This window comes from Platichthys flesus, chromosome 14 (genome assembly GCF_949316205.1).
Source record: "Platichthys flesus chromosome 14, fPlaFle2.1, whole genome shotgun sequence".
In the NCBI taxonomy this organism is placed as follows: Eukaryota; Metazoa; Chordata; class Actinopteri; order Pleuronectiformes; family Pleuronectidae; genus Platichthys; species Platichthys flesus.
The window spans coordinates 5,044,574-5,066,971 of NC_084958.1; the positions used below are offsets into that span (position 1 = coordinate 5,044,574).

The 22,398-nt window shown below is 41.8% G+C and overlaps 1 protein-coding gene across 3 annotated transcripts in view; it reads left to right on the forward strand.

Annotated features, from left to right (window-relative positions):
* Positions 1-22,157, forward strand: part of astn1 (astrotactin 1) — a 423,107-nt gene extending 400,950 nt beyond the window's left edge. For all 3 annotated transcript variants that reach the window (XM_062404910.1, XM_062404912.1, XM_062404911.1), the window contains 3 exons: positions 1,382-1,482; positions 6,050-6,233; positions 19,613-22,157. In XM_062404910.1, the coding sequence (XP_062260894.1) occupies positions 1,382-1,482; positions 6,050-6,233; positions 19,613-19,850 (523 nt within the window). In that variant the 3' untranslated portion in view covers positions 19,851-22,157. The remainder of the gene's footprint in view (positions 1-1,381; positions 1,483-6,049; positions 6,234-19,612) is intronic.
* The last annotated feature ends 241 nt before the right edge of the window (positions 22,158-22,398 follow it).

Sequence of the window (22,398 nt, forward strand, 5' to 3'; positions counted from 1 at the left end):
AGAAAGAAAAGGACGGAAGAGAAAGATCAAGAGCAAAACACAGATGGAAAGAGAGTATAAAGCAAATATTAAAGAAGGGGGGCAAGTGGCCCGAGGATAGAGCCTCTCCAAACAGTTTAGATGTATGTGGGCTGACTGAGTGGCTGCACATGCCCTTTGAATACCAGCATCACTGGTGTTTCTGCTCTCCCACCCTGCCTGGCAGCCCATTCATCTCTCCCTGCAGAGCAGTGCACAGGCCTTTGTAGAGATGGATTTGTATTTGTTAACAAAACATGCAACCCATAGTCTGCAACCGCATCTGATGTCTTTTAAGATGTGTAAAAATACTATATAATGCAGTACAGTACAGTACAGGACAGTGCAATGCAATGCAATCCAATACAATACAATATGCAATACTGTGCAATGCTATACAAGACAATACAATAAAACACAATGTATGTGATACAATGCAGTCCTTTTACAAGACAATACAATATAATCCAATGCAATGCAATACAATATATGCAATACAATACGAAACAATGTAAAATAAGAAAATACAACTTATGCCATACAATCCAATACTGTACAATACTATATAAATACAAAACAGTATAATTCAATATAATACAATAAAATGCAATACAACTATATTAATCCCAGAGCAATTTGATGTAGTCTATCTAGGAGAAAAATAAAAGATACTGACAAACACTCAAAGTGCAATTTCTTTAAAAGCTATTCTAAATAAATTGATAGATAAATAGATAGATATACATAGATTCGAAATCAATATATTTCAAAAGAGCGCAGTTTGAAAAGGTTTAAATATTGTAAAGTCTTTAGCATGAACGTCTCTTTTGTCACTGATGCGTTCTCCTACCAGTGTATGAGTGGCTGCCTCGTTCCTTGATGCTGCAGGACAACGCAAGATCCTGTGTTGCCACTAGGTGGAGATATCCCTTCAGTGACAGCTGATGAGCTCTGCGAAGACGTGCCTGTCAGTGAAAGCTCTGTATTGATAACGCAGGCTCTCATCTCCACTGAGGGGACTCTTCAAATTGAATTCACAGCAGCAGGAACCACAGGCAGCTGTCAGATGTTTGCTGCTGCTGATGTAATGTTGCTTCAGCAGATTCATCAACTTCCATCACTGCACGTACAAGTGACTGGTTTTTTGTTTTCAAGAGAAATTCTTACTGAAAACCACGTTATCACTCAAGATCAATGGATTATATTTATATTTGATATCACTCAGCCGTTTGTTTGTGTGTGTGTGTGCCTGTCTGTCTGTGTCTGTGTCTGTGTCTGTGTCTGTGTCTGTGTCTGTGTCTGTGTCTGTGTCTGTGTCTGTGTCTGTATGTGTGTGTGCCTGTGTGTGTGTTTATGTGTGCAGGTTCCGGCTGTGGGCAGTAGACAACACAGGGCGCCGTTCCAGTCCCAGTGAGGTCACCATCAAAAGTCCGTGTCCCACTGTGGATGACGTCAAAGCTCAAGGTGAGGAAAGAGACGCAGACTAAAGTCCGAGAGGTGACTCATCCTTCGGTCATGGTCGCAGGTGGCTCACAGAGATGACATTTTTCAGCATGGAACATTCGCTTGAGGTGATAGTGATACAGGAAAGAAGAAAATGTCAACATATGCCACAGCTACTAACGTGTTTTGCATGACAGATTTGATTCCATGATTCGTAAGGGAAATTGAACTGGTTCCATGAATTTTCCTCATGTTTTAAATGGCCAAATACACAGTATTGTTATATCTCATTTGAAGGCACAGACACTCTCTTTCTGTTTTACACATCACAAAATAATACAGCCATTAACGCATGTGCACTTCAACCTCCCAAAGCTGCGGTGGTAACGGTTGTTACAGCAAGTGCATGCAAGTACCTCTCGAAATATAATTGTAAAAAAAAACAATGGAAAGATTGACAATATTTCTATTATTATCCCTTTATTTTTTATTGCAAAAAAATGGGCCAGGAGAACCAGATGCCCATCAGGGAACTATGTTTCCTCTGGCTACAGGGTTGATTTAAACTATTTATGGACATAAATTATGATGCAGAGTCGTAGTGGACGGAAACATTCTCCACCCGGGGGAAGAAGCCGAAACAGCGTCTCCAAAATAGCACCATGTATTGTCCTGTCCAAAAGAAAGCTGAGTCAGTAACATTAGATCTTCTTCCTTCCTCTTCCCTGGAGGATTGTTTGGTATCCAGTAGCACCAGCAGAGCAGCTCAATTCAACACAAGGAAGCTGTTTACTGCAAGGGAGTAGGTTTGATTTGGACATTGGTGGGGTCCGTGGGATATGAAAGTGCTTCCTAAAGTTGATAGGTTTTTTTTTGTATTCGCAATGAAAATTGAAAAAAAAATCAATAAATCGGCTTAATTAACATGTTTATAATGCATATCTGAATATCAAAAGAGAATATGCATTCTGTAATGTTATAGGTTAAAGCAACTAATGAAAGAAAATGAGTCAACTTAGAAGAATTTTCAACTTTCCTCTGGTGCAACTGTAAACAACATCAACACTTTGTAAATAAATATTTTTGAAATAATACTAACAACAGGTGTATCACTAAATGTACAGGTCAGTATAATTTCCTGCTGGGCATTTCTTCCTCCAGTGCCCATGAGCCAGCTGCAGGGTCATCAGCCAGGAATCACTAATACTAACATATACACAGATGAGTGCCCATTGTGCTCTTTCTATTTGAAATAACCAAAGACATGCCTACGTCTTTCTGTAACAGAAATGAACTGCTGATAGATTTCTTTAAGGTCAATGTTGTCCAGTGTCTCCTGATGGACATGGCACACTGCAAGATTGTTCAATCTGACTTGAGTCATGGTGGTTCTCAGCCATGTTTTAAGCCTCCTGAGAGCACTGAAACTTCTTTCAGCCTCAGCTGATGCAACTGGTATGACAAAAAGCAGCCTGATAAGGGACTCAACCTGATCAAACAGACCTCTCACTTCAACTGTCAATCCTCTCATTATTTCTGCCACTTCAACACTAGATTTGACAGTGTATTTGGACCTAAACATGGCTAGTTGGACCTTTAGTATGTCCCTGTTCAGCTCTGGGTACTGATCTACAATGTCATTCACTTATCCAGTAAGAAGAGTTTCCTCCAGCTTTTGCAAGACATTTAGATCTAGTTGGTTGAACCTCTCCTCAAACTGAATGTGCACACTATCAAGCATTTTATAGAACTCTGTTCTATAATGCTCCTCTGCCGACTTGGGGATGTGCTGGCTTGCTTCACTCGTGAATCGTTTTGGTGGCTTTCTTTGGTGAGGAATCTGAATGGGCTCAATCCCAAGGGAGTCAACCATAGCCACTGCTTTCTCAAAAACCTCAGGAAAGCTCTCCTTATTTCTTTTGGCATGTGCAGTAGATTTCACACACTGTATGGCACTTCTCATACCTGCAACAGTTTCAGTCCTTTTTTGAAGGGATGTGTTCAGACACTCCAGCTCCTCTATCACTTCTAATGCCAGACAAAGACCAAGTACCGTTTTCCCTTTCTCAAACCTCTCACGCAGACCATTTGCTCTCATGCCTGTGTTTGACCCACTTGATGCCATCTCCTCCAAACTAGACAAAACACGTTCATACTGAGACAGCACCGCTCTGATAGCTTTGCCCCGCACTGTCCACCTGGTTGGACAAAGTGGTCTGAGTGATTTTAATGGTACCTCTGAACTTATGGCTTTGGAAAATATGTTCTTGAATTTTCCTGATTGCTTGTTTAATGTGCCAAGCTCATGCACCCACTGTAAGGAATCATTGATCAAGGGACTGGCTCTGCATGCAGACTGCGTAATCAGGTTAAGACAGTGTGCCCCACAATGCACATACAACGCTAACGGTTGCTTTCTCTTCAGTTCTGCTTGTGCTCCAGAATATTTGCCTGACATATTAGCAGCACCGTCATATGTCTGGCCTCTTAACCCAGAAATGGGAATATTGAGCCTCAAGAGGACATCCTCAGCCATTCTTGCAATCTCCACTCCAGTAGTACCAGGGACCTCATACAAAGCAATGAAAACCTCCCGTGGTACCAGGTCATGGTCCACATATCTAAAACAAATAGCCTCTTGTTCTGTTCCTGTGACATCTTGTGTGCCATCAATGATGAGTGAATACTGCAAAACTGGTAGCATCTGGATGGATTGTGCAATACTCCTGACAATACAGTTTCCTAGCATCTGCAAAACCTTGTTTTGCACTTGAGGAGAGGTATAGTCATGACAGCGAGCTAACCAAGTACTGAGACGTACATCATCCCTGGCTTTAAATTTCAGAAGTTGAAATAGATTGCCATCTTTTGTCTCATGGCCTCGCAGTGCTATGCCCTGCCTGGCAAGGTACTGTATTGATCCTACAATATTTTGTAGGCAGTACCTAGCATCCTCTTGTTGCTGTGCCCATGCACTTGAGAGCTGCGAATCTATTGGGCTTCCCTCTTGAGCACTAACTGTCATGGCATGATGGTGGGATTTGGTATTTTGATGCCGCTGAAAACTGGCAAGTGCATTCTTCCAATTATTAAATCCCTTTGACGAAAAGGCAGGGTCTACCTTTTTATATAGTGTGCTTTTCTTTATAGTGTATGTTTTCACACAGTGAAAACAGAGAACCCCTTTGATGGAGGGGCTATAGTGCAGCCATGGATACTGCTTGAACCAACTCTCTTGAAAATGGAGGAGCTTGTGTGGCAGCTGTTGAACTGGAATGTAATTTGGGTGAGGTTGGTTTGGTTTGTCCAGAATATCTTCTTGAATGCTGACACTCTCCCTGACCCTATCCTTGGCACTCTCCCTGCTGCTCTCTCCATTTGGATCAGTTTCCTAAGAAATCACAGTACACATTTGACCACGCTGTAGCAACTACTGCAAATACACTATTAATATAGGCCTATTGTTATTCAGGTCATAATCAGACTAATATTTGACACAATGCTGAATCTCATGACTAACATATTAATCATTATTGAACCTCACCTGTGATTTTCCAGCCTCTCTTCCATCTCCTCCAGCCTCTCCTTCTCTAGCCTCTCCTTCATCTTCTACAGCATCTCCTCCTCTGTCTCCTTCTCTATCCTCTCCTCTAGTCTCTCCTTCTCTATCCTCTCCTCCAGTCTCTCCTTCTCTATCCTCTCCTCCTCTATCTCCTCCAGTCTCTCCTCCTCCAGTCTCTCCTCCTCTATCTCCTCCAGTCTCTCCACTGTCTGTCACCTGACAGAAGTATGTTGATGCACGACATATGAACAGATATATTAGGGTACATACATGGGTAGACAAAATGTTCACACAATTATTATGTTTTATTCCCTCAAAATATATATGTATAAAATCACATGAGCATCTGCAATGTGCTTGTTGTTACTGTAAATGAGAGGGAAACCTTGAAGGAAAATAAAGGTTATTAAATTTAATTAATGTTTATTTATCCCCAAATTTTTTTTTAAACCATTGCTCCCTTTCCACACAAATAAAACATGAAAATAATGGTAGGCCTATACCTTAAAATGCGGATCTCTTTGGCATTATAGCCTATGCTGACTAATAATCAATATCAGTATTGTTATGGCTCTAAAATATATAACCTTTTAATTAACTTACACGTTGACTTCTAAAGAAGTATCTTATGTCCAGTTTTCGTTTCTTCGACATCCTACACACACACACGCACACATGCACGCACAGCGCGCACACGCACAAGCATAAAACACACACAAATTTAAGTGTTACTGCAAATGACATCACTGATATTAAAATCCGTCTCGCTGACGTGACCGAAGGCAGAACTTACACACGCAGATGCAGATATTAGCTATGCACTGAGGCGTCCTGTTGCTCCTCCTGTCTGGGACTAGCAAGTTGGCGGATTTTGGGACCCTACCGTCCCTATATAATCCTACGCCCTTGGTTTACTGACATCCACCATCACTTCATACACACTGTCATCTGCTGCTTCCGTGATACCGCGCGTGAAGGGAGCGTCGCTTAAAGTCGCTGACCTCTGATTATGTTTCTCCGTTCCAGAAATAGCCGACAAGATCTATAACCTGTTCAACGGCTACACCAGTGGGAAGGAGCAGCAGACGGCCTACAACACTCTGATGGACCTGGGCGCCCCCACGCTGCACCGCGTGCTCTACCACTACAACCAGCGCTACGAGAGCTTCGGAGAATTCACCTGGAGGTGCGAGGACGAACTGGGACCCAGGTACAGTTATCACTTTACTCTATTATCTGCTCAGATTTGAATACTTAGATATTTTTGCCCTTTGTTCTCTCTGTTCTGTTCGGACGAGAACACAAGCATTGCCAGGCCAGATGTCAATAGGACACATTGTGAACTTGCTTACTGGGCTTATTCATCCTCAACTGGTATGTCTGATTGTGAAATGGGATGTCACTTGTTCATGTAATGTCCATAGCCGACCCAAAAAGTCACGGTGCAAGAAAACAACAATTAGATTTTTTTCACTATAACAACTTTTAGTGAGACATCATTAGGGTAAAGAAAAAGTAGAGAAGTTGTTTTTTTCAGCCAATTAGATGAGGACCTCGTAAGACTAACTGCTTTATGTCGTCCAAAAGACAAACTTTGTTTCACATCATAGTTAATCTATTCCACCATTGAGATCCCCAATTACAGCAGGGGACAAAGCGTTCACTTTACATCACACGTCACATTTGAGCAAACGCATCTCAGCCCTTGTTGTTGTTCTCACTACACAAAGCAACAGTGGGTAAGGACAAAGAAGGCTTCGATGATTTTTTGGGAAATGATTTGGTTGTGCACCTTTGCAGCAGGCCTCTTTGTTCAATGCTGCTGTAGATAAGAAAGGAAAATGACAAATACAGTCAGTCTGTCAAACAAACTCTGTTTGTGTTTCAGAGACACCCACATTCCTGATGTGTAAGCTCAAATCCCAAATGTGCATTCCTTCAAGCAAATTGCTTGACAACTTTAGCTTTAGCTTTATGGGCAGTTTATCAAATGGACGCAACGTTATATATAACCCTGTTGGTCTGTCCTGATTCAGACTTTGACATAATACACAAGACATGATACATACAATTGCCGCCCTCCTACTAACAATATGTAATCTGTCGTACTGAACTTGTGTGATTGACATTGACGTTCACAGACAGTAACATCCCAGCCCGGATGCAAGATTTAAGTGGCATCAAGAGTCTGGGTTGTATCAGCAGACGGTCCTTTCAAAATAAAATAAAAAATACCAAATAGTCCCCAGCAATTTCAAATATGTTGGAAAGCCAGTGCACTGATTTAGCTGTTTGCACTTCATAAAAATTTAACATATGGCAGATTTGGAAGGGAATGAGGTTACAGATACGCTCCATTAGTGACTACTCACCCCCTACTGCCGGTGACCAGCTCCTCCAATACTAACAGGGGTTTGTAGACCTCACTTAGAGTCCAGCTGAGTGTCGCAGACATATAATCAACTGTGCCAATCAATTCATAACTCAATAAATCATTAGAACTGCCTGTTGAGGTTAACATATAAAGCATTTTCTACATTTTTATGCGGTTCAATAAATTCGTTGAAAACAGCCAAAGCAACATTGGTCCGTCTTACATGTGTTTCCAAAAGGAAATAAAAAAAAAAAAATAAAAGTATCTATTTGTGAGCCATTTAAAAAGATTTATGTCTTCAGTAAGAATGAATGGGCTCAGGGCTGAGTGCTACAGACAGGTCAGAAGGTACTGAGAGATGGTGTAGCACATTGCTCGGGTTTACTTTCAAGAGCAAAAAGATGGAATATCCCCAGTGGTATCCTGAACTGTTACACACAGCGCTATCTGATACAGGGCACACCTGCACTTCACCGACTGACTGTTACTGTTCCTCTGACTTAAATGTTGACACAATATAACGTTACTGTTGCTTTGTTTGACTAAGCATCAGCAGCAAATGACTGGAAGACAATCAAAGGTCTTTCCTATCTATTTTATAATTCAAAGAAGTAATGGGGGAAGTACTCATTACTTCAAAGTAACATTTGAACAAGATGAAGGATAAGACAAAAAACACCACTGACTAGAAATGAAAACAAATGGGGAAGTCATGTTACAGACACACAAATGTGACACATGTTTCTTCACCTGCTTGCTAACTTATAATTCGACGTTAACCAACACAAAACAGTAGCAGAATTTGTGTTGTTGTTGCTTTTATTATGATAAGGAAAGTGGAGCGAGGCAGGACATTTAGGGAAGAGAAATATGAGGATATGCAGCAGAGGGTTGATGGATTCAAACCTAAGGAGTCGAAGCTGAGGGAGTTTCACCTCACTGACACCAGCCGGGCTGTTTAGCAACACTGTTTGGGAGGCCCCAAAACTCATGATTAGAACCCAAAATGTAATATTTGGCCAAGTAGTTCCTAAATAGAGACATATGACTGATATGAAATGTGCTTAATTAGTGAACGTTAACGCAACCCGCAGCTCTGGTCCGGTCAAAGAACTTGCTTTCCCATTTGATTCTTCTCTTCGCTGGCTCTTCCTCGGCTCTCTTTGACGCACTGCATTCTCCCTCAACCTTCCAAAGGTCGACTTCCTTGCACATCGCTGCCAGCCCCTCCCAGTTAAACCCCACTCTGAACCCACGCATCCTTAAACCCGTACTGTCTGTTTGCACGTGCCAGACTCACCATCTCCGTTGATTGGCTTGAACAGTGTTGGGTGGCTCAGTTTAAGCCACTTTTTCTGTTTCCCGTTTACAAAGCCAGGGCTGTGCGTAAACACCAGGTTTTGTTTTTGTTCCAACACACAAAGAACAGACAGCTACTGAACTGGAAATAAAGTGTATTGGATTAGAATCAGCTGTTAGCTACCACACTTTATTACTTTTCTTTCCAGGACGTCACATCTCAACAATCGCTGCTTTCTCAACACAACACTAATGAATCCTCAACACAACCTGATCACAAATACTCTCTTATGTACACAAACACCAACCTCTGAGGCCTGTAGCTGCTTAAATGCTCCGCTGTGTTCCCCTGCTGGTCTTGAACTGTGTCTGGCTGTTTGTGTGCTGCTCAGAATGATCCACATGACACACGACAGAGGGCGTCAGTTGTATTCTTCTCTCCAAACAAAACCAAAACAAAAGGTAATCCTATCTCCCCAGAGACTTTCCTTCACACCTTTCTTTTTTCAAAGCGAGCTGTGATTTGTTTTCCGTATCGCCCTTTATGCTGTTTTTTTTTCCTCTCCAGCACAATTATAAACACATCCTACAACAGCTCACGCAGCCAGGTCTCCATGGTATCAGCCCATTGGAAGCCCCGGCGGTGTCCAGCTCTTGTTGAGACTCTCAGAGGTGGGCAGATGTGCGGCTCCCGGCCTCTAAAGTGCTGTCTTTGATTGTGGTCGGTTGTTTCTGTGAGTCGCGGTGAGGGAGATTCATTCAAACAGACTGAGAAGCCGAGCGAGCTAAACCTCAACGACTTCCACGAGGTCACTTAGCAACACACAGCCAGGGAGGCCCCTGAACTCCCCCCCGACCTCATGATAAAATGTGGCCTAATGGTTATAAATAGAGCCATGTGTCTGATATAAAATGTACTTTAAAACGGCAGTCTGTGGTGTGCGCTTTCACTTTGGCAGGTGAAACTGATAATCCGAGGCTCCCTTGATTCTCTCTGTTTCTCGCTCTGTATGTGCGTCCCCCCATTTGCCCCCCAACCCACCCAACCCAACTGAAAGGTTGTTTTTAATAAGGACCACGCTGGAAAGAGCTGATGTAATTGAGGGAGTTGCTTCTGAAGTGTTCCATTAAAATACACTTAGATTAACAGCCCCCCAATTTGGTTAAAGCGAGGGGTGATTAATGTTAATAAAGGCACCTCAGAGCTGGAAAAGCGGCGGAGAAGTGCATTCAAGGTGAGGCCTAGCAACAGGGGAAGGAAGTATAAACACGGTGTGTATAGCCAAGTCATCAAAAGAACATTAGACTTTCCTACGTATCTGGTTTGTTGTGACCAACCTGAGCTGTGTGCTGTCTACTGTTACCAAGGGAGCTGGCAGACGGAGGGGTTAACGGCATCACGGCGAGCGAATCAGCGCTGACAACTTTCCTGCAGCGTCAGACACTTTGTTCCTCTGACGTTATGCGACCCCTCGGAAAAACAAATGCAGCAGATACAGTAAATGGTCGCGCCGAAGCCAAGACAGAACACGACTGATATCCTTTTTACCAAAACAATGGGAATGCAAAGTTTTCGGGCTCAAGTATCAAGTATTGATGTTGGCCAGGTTTTGTGACGGCGCCTCAGCCAATGGTTTGTTGGTATAAAGTCTCACGGCATTGTCAGCCTGATAAACCGTGAGCATCTGCAGACTTGCTACTATTTCATTGACCTGTGTAATTCCTCAGGGTTCGGTAATTTATTGACGAAACCCTTGCTTTCGCTGTTTTTTTGCTGCTGTGATTAGTCAGTGTTTGTTGTTGTTTCTGGATTTCTTCATTTTCTTCGGACCTAATCGTCTCACAAACCAGACATCCAGAAAACTGCCAGGCTAAAGGTTTGCGCTGGGGTAGCTATGGCAATGTATTTTGTATTAAGGCAAGGCAGTTTTATTTATAATTATAAAAGAGGCCTTTTATCAGTTTCCAGTTGTCCTCGTTCAGTTTTAGTATAAACCAGTTTACCTAAGGTTACATAAGGTTCGCTAAAAATGTTATTGGTCAGAGGAAGACATACATAGGCAATCTTGAACTTATTTCAGGGCAGAAAAATCCTTTGCATATCCATTAAGTGACATGGACTGAGAAGCACCGTCTTGCTTGCTGTGATTTATTTGCAACTTCTCATAATGGTCTCACGGCAAAACATTTCAAATAAATCATGAAAGTGAGACAGGGTGCAGGAGGTTTGTCTGCAGGTTAGGCTTGAACTTATGAGTGTGTTTCAGATTTAAGATCTTAAGCATGTGTCTAAACTGAACACCCGTTGCAAGGGGTCAAATTTAGTGTTTTTCCTTATATTTACATTTTGGTAGCTGATCCGATCAGTTTCAGGGCGAGGTTCAAATCTGACAAAATACGCCCAAAATCCTTAATGCAGAGTCAAATAGTCCGAAAACCTAACACGGCTCAGATCAGATAGTGGATCTAAATGGGCACAAACAGTCAGACATGATTGTGTGTGATGTATTTCCAGTGGATGTCAGAATGTAAAATCAGATTAACAGAAAAGGAAATACCAGAAAGTTATTTCTAACTCAGCAAAGCAAATTTCATTACATATTAAAATGTGATCGTCTGAAGTTGAGTGCTGCTTTGATAGCATGACAGTATTCAGTGTCCTGGGACCACATCCACCATTATACTGCATCTATCAGATCCAGAGCAACGTTTAAAAGGACAGTTCAACCGGAAATGAAAATTCACTCATTATCTACTCACCATTAAGCCGATGGAGGGAAGCCTCAATGTTTTACCGGAAGTGGCTAAGCTAGCGGACGTAGCAACACGATGGCTTGTCCGAGGGTCCATGAATGCACCTCGTACGGAGATATCAGAGGACATTTAGGCTTAATACTTGGTTTATATGACTTTGTTTCAAGTTGAATAGAAATGTCGGTGCTTGCAGACACTTGTCACCATTGACTTGCTGCATTGTTAATTGCGTCATTATTTTGTAATTACGTCTTTGTCATCACCGAGCTTTGACCATTGTCTCTCCCTGAAAATTAAAGAAATGCTTTTTGAAGGCTTGGAGGCAGGGCTAAGATAAATGGTAAATGGTTTTGTATTTATATAGCACTTTTCTAGTCTTGATGACCACTCAAGCGCTTTACAGTACAGTTTTACATTCACCCATTCACACACACATTCATACAGTGCATCTATTCGCAGCACTTAGTTATTTTATGGGGGTCATTCAGGGTTCAGCATCTTGCCCAAGGAAACTTCGGCATGCAGATGGGTAAGACTGGGGATCGGAGTGCCGACCTTCAGGCCATCATGGTCCTGACGGCCAGGACTACAGTCGGTCGTCCCATACCGTTTGAACCAGGAGGCCAGTTCCTGTGACAGCTGGGGCTAAACTGTGTCTGAGGAGCGTTGGGATCCCGAGCAGGTAGAACCGATGGTAAAGGCTGCAGATGGAAAAGAGAGGATGGTGGAAGTCTCTGAATGGTTGATGATGTGGTGGCTCAGTGGGTTTAGCGTCATCATAGATCAAGATTCAATAGTTGACTGTATGTAATCATCGGCCCTACAAGGTCCAAGACCGTTTGAAACACTGTGTTACGAGCCGTGTTCACTGCTTAAAGGTATTTTTTTAATATGTAAATAAACGTGTTATGTAATCCAAATGTTGACCATTTATTTTACAGCTCAAAAAACACATTCAAGTATGCAAGATCGCCTTCATGATCAATCAGCTATTGATTCTAACTTCAAACCAACAAACATGTTATTTCCCCTTTTTTGAACTGCACTGATGCACTTTAATCACATCACAAAGCTTTGTGCTATGACGGCATTTAAAAACCATCCACGACAGCAAAGTCTGTCCCGAGTCTAGCCAGCCTTTGTTCTTCATGACAGCTCTTCAACGAGTCCAAACAACTGAACAGACACAAACTGTCTCACACACAACTTACAGGCCACAAACACACCCACACACACACAAACGCACACACAGTTTCATCTTCCTGGATCAGCTCAGCTTGTTATCAGGAGAATTTCCCCCGTTTTTCTGCCACAAACACTGAGGGCAGAACAAAGCAGATTTTCATTAGCCAGTCAAAATACAGATAACAAGAACTCTGCACCGGCTCTGACTCAATGTAAACTCATATCGTCCAAGTAAACAACATCGGGAAACAAATGAACGAACAAATGTGGCTTCATCTTTCTCGCGGCAGCAGATATTCAGATCTGATATTTTAAGAAACGTATCGAATCTCCCCGACGAGACCGATTGGCATCCAGCCGCAGGACTTGTTGTTTTTTTTACATCCAGCCATCGCGTGATGTTTTGATTCAAACTCTGAACTTACAGCGAGGGTGTTCCACCAGCGCCTGACACTTTTTCAGCCTAGGGGCAGGACATTGTCATGGCCTGGGGAGCGCTCATCACGTAAGGCACGTCGCGTGGCTGTTGACTCAGAAACGCGAGATGTTTTGGCTGAAAGAAAATCCTCGATTATGGTCTTCGCAATCCCCACCGTGTCCTTGCTTGGAGTCTGTGCCCTCTGATGAACCGAAAATAATTTGATTTTTTTTTTTCTATTTTCTTTTTGTTTTCACATGACAGTCTTTCTAATCAGAGGAGAGCTTGCAATAATAAGTATTGTTATGGTTGGAATTTCTCTCAGGGAATCGTAGTCCTAATCGCAGCAGACTGTTTACCTTGCTCTCTGACTTTTTATAGTTAAAAGGACGACAAAAATACACACGGTTAAAAAAAGAAAGACATGCCCTTTCAGCCACTCGTCCAGCAGTGATTTATTGGTTTGTGTGATCCTGAATAGTATTACAGATTCTTGTTAAAATTTCCAGGAAACATCTCCCATTATCAGTATCAGTAATACATTGTTATTGTATTACTTAACCATTAAAATTACCTCATCTGCCCTCACTAGGAGAGGCTGCGGCTTTGACTGAATGGTTTTTTCCTTTTTCATTGCAGAGCTGAGCTTGGAAACAGATAAACAATGGAGTCTAAAAGTGGATTATTACTGTATTACTGGAAATTATGAGGTTTAAAATACACACATCACTCTGGCACATTTTACTGTCTGCTGTTAACAACAATAGAATAAAGGAATAACAACAGTCTTTCAATTATATAAATATATATATATACCAACTATGACATTTAGATTTTAGCAACAGCCAATTCAACATACATTAACTAATAATTGATTATTGTTATTCCATGGAAAATTGTATTAAGTGTTATCTGTAATTAAGATTAAGATTAAGATTAAGATCCATTTATTCATCCCAAACACATTCACAGACATGCAAAGGCAAACTCATGCAGGTAGGGAAATTTAATCTCTGCTTTCTACCCATCTGGTGCAGGGCACACAGAGCAGTGAGCGACCATGTACTGCGCTCGGGGAGCAGATGTTGGGGGAGTAAGGTGCCTTGCTCAGGGGCACTAGACAGGGTAGGGAGAATCTTGGATTTTTGGACAGATCAATCCAGGTTCGTCTTTTGTTGTCTCTCCGTGGATTCGAACCAGAGACAAACCAGAGACCTTCTCTGCCCATAGTCCAAGTTTCTGCCACTAGACCACCGCCTCTCTAATTCACCCTTAAGCGTCTCCTTAAGTATAATTCCATTACAGATTTATATAAATGCTTACCCACACAAGGGATAAAGTATATACGAGGCCTTGAACAAATCAGCTGTATTGTTTTTATAAAAATAACGAAGAGTCAGTCTTGCGTCGTTGTCCCGCCGCCCAGTTGTAGCCGTTCTTTGAGTTTCAAAATAAATGGTCAATTCTACTTACGATGAAACAGTCAATGTGGACACATAACTTTAAAGAGACTGAAGAAATATAAAATCACAGATCAGTGTTATTGTTATCCTGTTTGTGTGTCAATGCATCAAATCCGGAAAATGTGCTGGATGATAGAAAGACCCACTTTGAAACCCAAGGGATGGTGATGCCTGAAGCCTGAGGAAGGTTGGGGATAGGAACTGTATTTATTATCTGCAAAATGCACAGAGGTATCCACGGTCCATTACTTTTAGGGAAAGCTGAGCCTGAGCTGTTTATGTTCACATTTGCAGGCCTTGAACTCTTACTCCCTCTCGTTTCTGGCACACTGCTGCAGGTGGATGGTCCATTGAGCTTGTGTGCATGAGCATGGGGACTGGTTGTATGCCCAGCAGACCAGCCTTGACCCAACCTCAGTGTGTGTGTGTATGTACAATTGACATACTGTATATTGCCTTTGAATGCACCTGAGTGAGTGTCAAATCCAGTACCTGTATCGTTTTGTTTGTGATATTTTTTAAAGGTGATTATCCCACTAGAGCATCATTGTGTTTATAAAACATTATTTATTTGTTTTTCTTACAATATCAGCTTGGGAGTCCTCCCAAGCTGATAAAAACATTTTTTATAGTCACACTCAGAGCACTTGGTGGAAATAATGGAAAGATGGTGGTTGCAGTTGAATATTTAAAAACGTCACCTGACAGGACTGATTTGTTTCTACGTTCAACCACAACCACTTACTGTCAATAGAGTGAACCTCAAGTGATGTAGTTGCTTAAATTTCACCACAATTGAGAAACAGGATCTCCATTTTCCAGTGTCTTATAATACCATTGACAAACATAATATTTTGGGTGTGTGTGTTTGTGTGTGTGGGCTCACTTGTCATGCAAATGTACATGTAAGTGTGACCGTATCTGTCCATATGTATGAACATGTACATATTTCTTCTAGTGATTATGCCACTGTATCTCCATGACCACCCTCATGTGCACAGTCAACCCCACACAGAGGTTCGGGGGTGATGGTTTCTCCTAACAGCCGCTCACATCTTCTGTGTGAGGCTATTTTCCGCTCCGATGGATTCATGGTGACAACCGTTGCTTCTTGGAACCAGCGGAATGTTGAAAGAATAACAAACCACATTTTTATTCTATTTTAACCAAATAAATATCCAGATTTCCTCCGACCACTGAAAAATGTGTGGCAAAATAATGGATACACGAAGAGGTTTCAGAAGAATGATCTGAATGACGGCGTGGCAGAGAACTACCAGTGTCAACAGACGGACCCACAATGAGACTGACGTCATTTAAACTATTCTAGTTTTAGAGCAGAAAAGAACTCTGAGGCCGTTGAAGTTATTATGGTTGTGTCAACATGAATTTGCCAAAGAGGATGTTGTCCTGCTGAGTGTCCATATGTACATATGACATACAAAACACGCTCCGATTCCAAAAACAATCCACTAACATATGCAATGCGTTTATTAGCCAGGAAACCTCAAGAAGGATGTTGCTTCTCACATATCTCTATATGTGAAACAGTTTGCAAATTACGCCAACAGCAATAGCGCAGGAATACGTTTGACCCAAAGTGTTTTGAAACATTTGAAAGGAGCCGCGGTCTGTTGCAGAGCACAGGCTACATTCTTTTTCCAGAATAACACGCACACGTACAACACATAGCAGGAAATGCAGCGCAGCTTACAGAGTATTTACAGAGCAGCAGTTGATTTGGAGTCTGTATAAGACAGGAGGTGGAAATACAGGAGAGGAATCCACAGGCTGCAGCATCTGTATTATTACAGTGTGTCAGTCAGAGCAAAGTTTAAAACTGAAAACAACAAAAGACTTTGACAAAGTCACGAATCAAGAGGCCTGGTGGGTTATCTTTTGAACGAGAGTTTGACGAGAGGATATTACCTTGCCACAGAGAATGGAACACACAAGTTAGAAATACAGAACAGATTTTCTTGCCTGTTTCTATTGGCTGGTTCTGTTTCAGATGGAGGTCCAGATACAGAGCAAACTGCAAGTCAAAAATAAATATAATCATATTGTAAAGGACTGGGTTTATGTGTTTGTTTGGTTTTGATGTATGTTCAGTAAAACACTGTGTTGAAGGAGCGTTCAGATATCCTGAGGGTCAGTGGAGGGGTCGGGGGAGGACATGGGACTGTTTGGACCAATAGGATGGGTTTGTTTGGGGATGTCAGTCTCTCATTGGCTGGTTTTGTTGGGGATCATTGGCCAATGATGAAGTGAAGGCCTGTTGATGTGTGCGAGTGACGGAGTAAGAGCGAGAAGTGGACAGGTTTTTGTAAATGATAGTAAAAGTTACTAAACAACAAAGAACTTCCTTGTCCTCTGTAAGCGGGGACGCTACAATATATCCATACATAAAAACAGGAGTCTGCCGGAGATGACATATACTCACAGCAAATGCCCAAAACCTGAGAAAGCAGATTTTAGCTACATGAAGTTGTAAGATTTCCCTCATTGATAAAAAAACAGCCAATTAGTGTTTTCCAATGAGAACTGTTGACAAATATCATCCAAAGTAGCAGTGACTTAATTTTTTTTGAGAGAAGGTTTATGTTATGTTTGTGAAATTGAATCTTATTAGTGCCGTTAACATCAAACCAAAACTCCATCCACATCAGCTCAGGCAGAGGCAAGAACATTCTGTTTGTTAAAACCAGGACAAAGGCCCAAAGTACAAACTGCACCTGTCTCCTCTGCCAACAGACTCACATGTGAAAAAGTCATCACAGACTCTGTCGAGATGAACAACATGAGCATATTGATTGCCCCCTGGTGGGTGGCTGCAGTAGGGAATCAGTCTGGCCTCCTCCATGTTAGTAGATGGCACATTAACCAAACTAAAAATGCAAGTAAACTTCAAAATTGATAAAAACATGACGTTGTTTATCACATTGAGTATATGTCCAAGTGCACATTTTCTGATAAGTATAGATTGAATTCGTTAATAATGAATTATTAATCAGTTATTAGTGAAATGTCTGGTTTAGTAGCCGACTAGTGAGAAGTGGAGACCCTTCAGCTGTTTCTGAATTCAAGGGGGTTTCAGCACTGCCACCTTCATTGGCTGCTTAGACCCTGAAGGCCCAACCGATTGGACGACTCATGATCCATGCCACCAGCTCGTCCTGTCCTTATTTCTGCTTCCCTAGCAACAGATCTGGAGTTTTTCACCCCATGATGGCATGTGGGGGTTAAGAGTTAAGGGTTAGGGTTACAGAACCCCTTACCCCTAAATCTTACCTTACTGAAACATCAGTATGATTTGGCTTCAAATGTAATGTTCAACAGCCCAAGCAGTATAGAGCTAAAATTGTCACCATGAAGTCAGTTTAGTAGCTTTTTCAAACTTTTAAACATCATATTATCTATTACGTCTATATCAAGTCTTCTATTAAGTCTTGGCATCCATACTTGCACCTTGCATTGTCACTACGTGTTGCATTTATCCATCATCACCATCATCAGTCTGCGTTCATCACCCACTTCATTACCTCCACTGCCTTCATCTCCCTGTTCACAGCCATCTGTGTTTCTCCTCGTTTCCACCTGCCTGTCATTGTTTCCTCGACTGTCATCATCACCATCAGACCGACATCAGGTCTAACCTCTTGACTGCCAGGTGAGAGCCTAAGATGACTCCTTGAACATGTTTTGCTTTCAACTGCACATTTGGCATCTGAGACTGAGTGTGCCGGGAAATGAAACTGAAGGAAATGGTAAAACGTTCATGAATAGACAAATGCCCTTTTTTTTTTGCAGCCAGTCGGTGTGTTCATTCATTTCCTCTCACCGGTGCATATTGACGGACAAGCTGCTTTGATGTGTCGTCAGCTCATCAGTGTGATGGTGAGCTGTGGACGTGGTGGCTCCGGTGCGTCCAGCCGACTTGTGGTTTTTTTATCCGAATGGGGACGAGGTGCAGTATAAAGTGCAGGTTTGGCTGAGAAACGAGGACGGAGTGTGTGTGGAATGAATGAAATCTCCCCCCTGCTGCCGCTGTCTGACTTCACACAAACATCTGACAAGGTTTCACCACGAGGGCCAGACAGGCTGCGCCGGCCTCGCTGGTTATTTATTGCGCTCCGTGTCCCTATGAGATGTGTTTATGTGAACACTGTGCATCAGGTTACTAATGGAGATGATTTCTCAGCTGGCCTGGCTTGGCCAAACGACACCGTTCACCGCAGTGTTCCAGTCGACCATGAGCTTGTTTTCCTCCACAGGACAAACCCATTCATTTTTTATATTTTTTTCATTCATATTTTCCACTTCTTTTACTTTCATCATTCCTGCCTGGACCTCCAGCGGCCTTTGTGTGCTCTGGGTTAAGGCTGGAATGTGTCGGTACGGTACATATTACCCCTTGAGCTCCCTGGGACAGGAGGCAGCGGTGGACGGTGCCCAGGTTCTAGGTTCTGTCGAGCTCTGATGTCATTCTGAATCGACAGTGTGATTTATGGACTGCCGACAGTCGAGTGTATCTGACGGCTGATGTGCATCAATGCTGAGAGTCCAGCTCAGCTTCCTCCAGGCGCCTTGGCAGCGTCCGTTTCCCACACTGCGCTGCACTAGCTGGTTGCTGACGAGCCGCTCGACTTGTGCGAGGGATGTGTGGACTGGGAGAGGTCGGCGGTGTACAAAGCATTCTGATGCAAAGACAAAAAGCATTAGAGGTGCAGACATGCAGGTGTTCACTGAAGAACAGTCTACACACAGCAGCCACCTTGATAGACCAGGTCACAGGTGGTTGTACTTTTTAAATCAGGGGGATCTTGATTCCATTATGTAAAGTAACAAATTTTCATTTCAACCATATTGGAATGTATATTTTGCCTGTGAGCAATTTGCAGAACACTCCTGTGCACATGATGTATTCATCTGATCTCAATACATGCACATGCAATATGGTGAAAGAGCGTTTTTCTCTCAGTTCTTTGTTGCAGGGTTTTGAATGACGATACAGCTTTTCTCTCCACCTCCTGACCAATTTGTGGAAGTGATAAACGCTCACCCACATTAATCCGTTGTACTTCTTGTTCCAACAGGAAGGCCAGCCTCATCCTGTCCCAGCTAGAGGAGCTCTCCCCCTGGTGTAAGGGTCTTCTCCAGGAGCAGAAGATCGGCCTTCGCAGGATGTCCCTCAAGTTCCTGTCCTGCCGCTACACTGACACCAAGGCTTTCGGGCTGAACTGGGCGGACATGGGCCAGGACGTGCACAAGGCCTGCGACGAGCAGACGCTCACTGTCATGTATAACGACTACGGTGAGCCCAAGGAGCTGTAAAGGTGTTGGGAGGGTTCAGTTTGGATGTGCACAGGAATCCAGGAGATCTGTCAAACCCAACAAAGAAACAAATGAAATGCAGGTTTTACTCATATGTCTATTAGATTCATGCAAAGATATGTGTTTTTAATGTGTCATAAGCAAATACTAAACATTATATGAATGTTATTTATTCTGTTAGACTTTACCACATTATTGATCATTAGATATATCATTTATTCACCCTGAAGGATATTTAGGCATCCAGTAGCTTGAAATACATATTTGTGTCAGGAAAAACACTCAAGAATTAAGAAAGTACACAAAAATGTGTCAATGGAGGCTCTACAATTAAGAAATATAAAAAGAAGTTTACATTCTGTTTTGTTTTGCCATTGAATGCGCATATCTGAGTGGAACCTGTCATGCATTCTATTTCACTTTGTTTCTTTGCTGGATGAAACATTCTCAGCTTTTTTACTCTTGTTGAAATACCGTGACATCTACATTGTGTAGCTTAGATCAGAATAGTCATTTTTTTGGCTTCTTCGTTGTTGTAAAAAGAAAAGTTGGATGTGAGACATAAAGTCTTAAAAGGCAAGTTTTGATATCAAACTGATGGATAGTGATGGCGACTTCCTAGGGGCCCCACATCCACCTGTACAGCCTGGATAGAGTTAACTGCTTCTTGGACCTGTCTCATGATCTAACTCAGCACTTCTGTTTCTTTGATCATTTTACATGAGTGATGGACCCAGAGAGGAAGGGATGCTGTTAAAGATTTAACAGTTATAACTCATCGTAGCTGCGTCTTCACCTGTACATTCCAACCCTTGTTAAACATCTTAGCGGTTCACAGCTTCTGGTGCATGTCGTATGCGTTTCTTGTGAATAACTGCAACACGCGGGGCCGAACATCCATTTCAGATTTGTGCTTTGTTGTGTGGGGTCACAAGGACATGAAGACGTGAGGTTTTCTACCATCACTTCCATTACAAACCGGCATTTCTGTTTTTTGTCACAAACGCTAACAGGGAAAGACACTGTATATAAGCAATTGTGATGTTGAGACAGCGGGAACAAAACCAGTATTTTACAATGTTACCATGTTTCTATGACATCTTAGCAGTTTAGGCTGAAGAGATGTAAGTCGAAATGTGAAATAGAGATAAAGCTATGTAGATAACAGACGAGGGAGTTACTCTAGTAGTACAGTCATTCAAAATAAAACCAGGCGCTTTATTATTATTATTATACGCTTTTATTGATATACCCCGCTGAATGTAGTATTGGATTTGCTTTTGTAAAGGAAGCTGTTATGAAGCTATGACTTCAACTAAACAACAGCTCAGTTCATTACCTCTACACTTTTTAATTTGTGAATAACAATTTAATTAATTTGCGAGTATTTCCCTTTTGAATTTTGCAGTTCTCACATCATAATTAATCCAACCTATGAACTCTACTATTAAAAGTGATGATTCTGTCTTGAACCTGCAAATAAAGTGTCTTAATGTTTTCATCTGCTTCTCTTTGTTTAAACTTCATGTGTTTACATTAGTTCGAAACACATTTTTGACATCTCCACTAATACTGTGTGTTTATTGTGAGTATATTAGTATTATTTGTTTAATTTCACTCCATCTGTTATGTTTCTCTCTGTGGTTTTATTACTGTGCTGTGGCCATGTTGGAGATTAATGTCAAAGAAATGCAAACACATATTAGCTGTTGATTTCTTTTAACAAACCTCATATGTGAATACTAAAATAAAGGCTTGTAGAGTTTTGTATAGGCAGTATAGTATTTCAGAAAAGCGTTGCATTCTAGCACAGTACTGTGTTTTGAAGCAGGTGTTTTATATACGCCTGTTGTATAAACATGTACAGCAGGTGGTGTTTTACAACAGTTACTTTATGTGTGCTTTAGTAGATACAATATTGTCCTGTAATATCTGCTGTGTAGCTTAGTCTTTGTAATCAGATCAATCCACCGATTCCAGTTTGAAAGTGAAGAGCAGTTTTTCTTCTTTCTCTTGTCTGATTGTGATCTAAAGTTGCTCATGACTGGATTTGTTCGTTCTGAAATGTTATTGGTTGTTGAAAAGACGAACATGATCTAATTTGATCTAACAAACTAGTTAAAATGAACCCATAGAGTGGAACTCTTGATGAAGTAATGAAATGGAGACCTCCTGACATTTGAGAGAAATTGAAAGCAACCCTCTACTATCTGCATGCAAATATTCTGTCTATACTGAATGTGGCATCATGACCTTAACTTTTTCACTTTGATCTTTGCTACTTCAAAGAACAATAAAGAATATATTACGGAATTTGGGTGTGTGTGTCTGACTCTTTTGAATCTTATTGAAACAGTTTTATCTTGTGAGGTTAGCGAAGGAATCATTTTATTTCACATGAACATAAAATGTGAACATTCTAGTAGCAATGTTACTGAACTGTCCTGTTCCTCGCCTTCAACACGTGTCATGCTGGGAACTCACCTGGACAAAGATCCTGAAGTGACGTGTGTGCTCATGCCAGTTGGTGGTTCAATCCCCGGGTCCA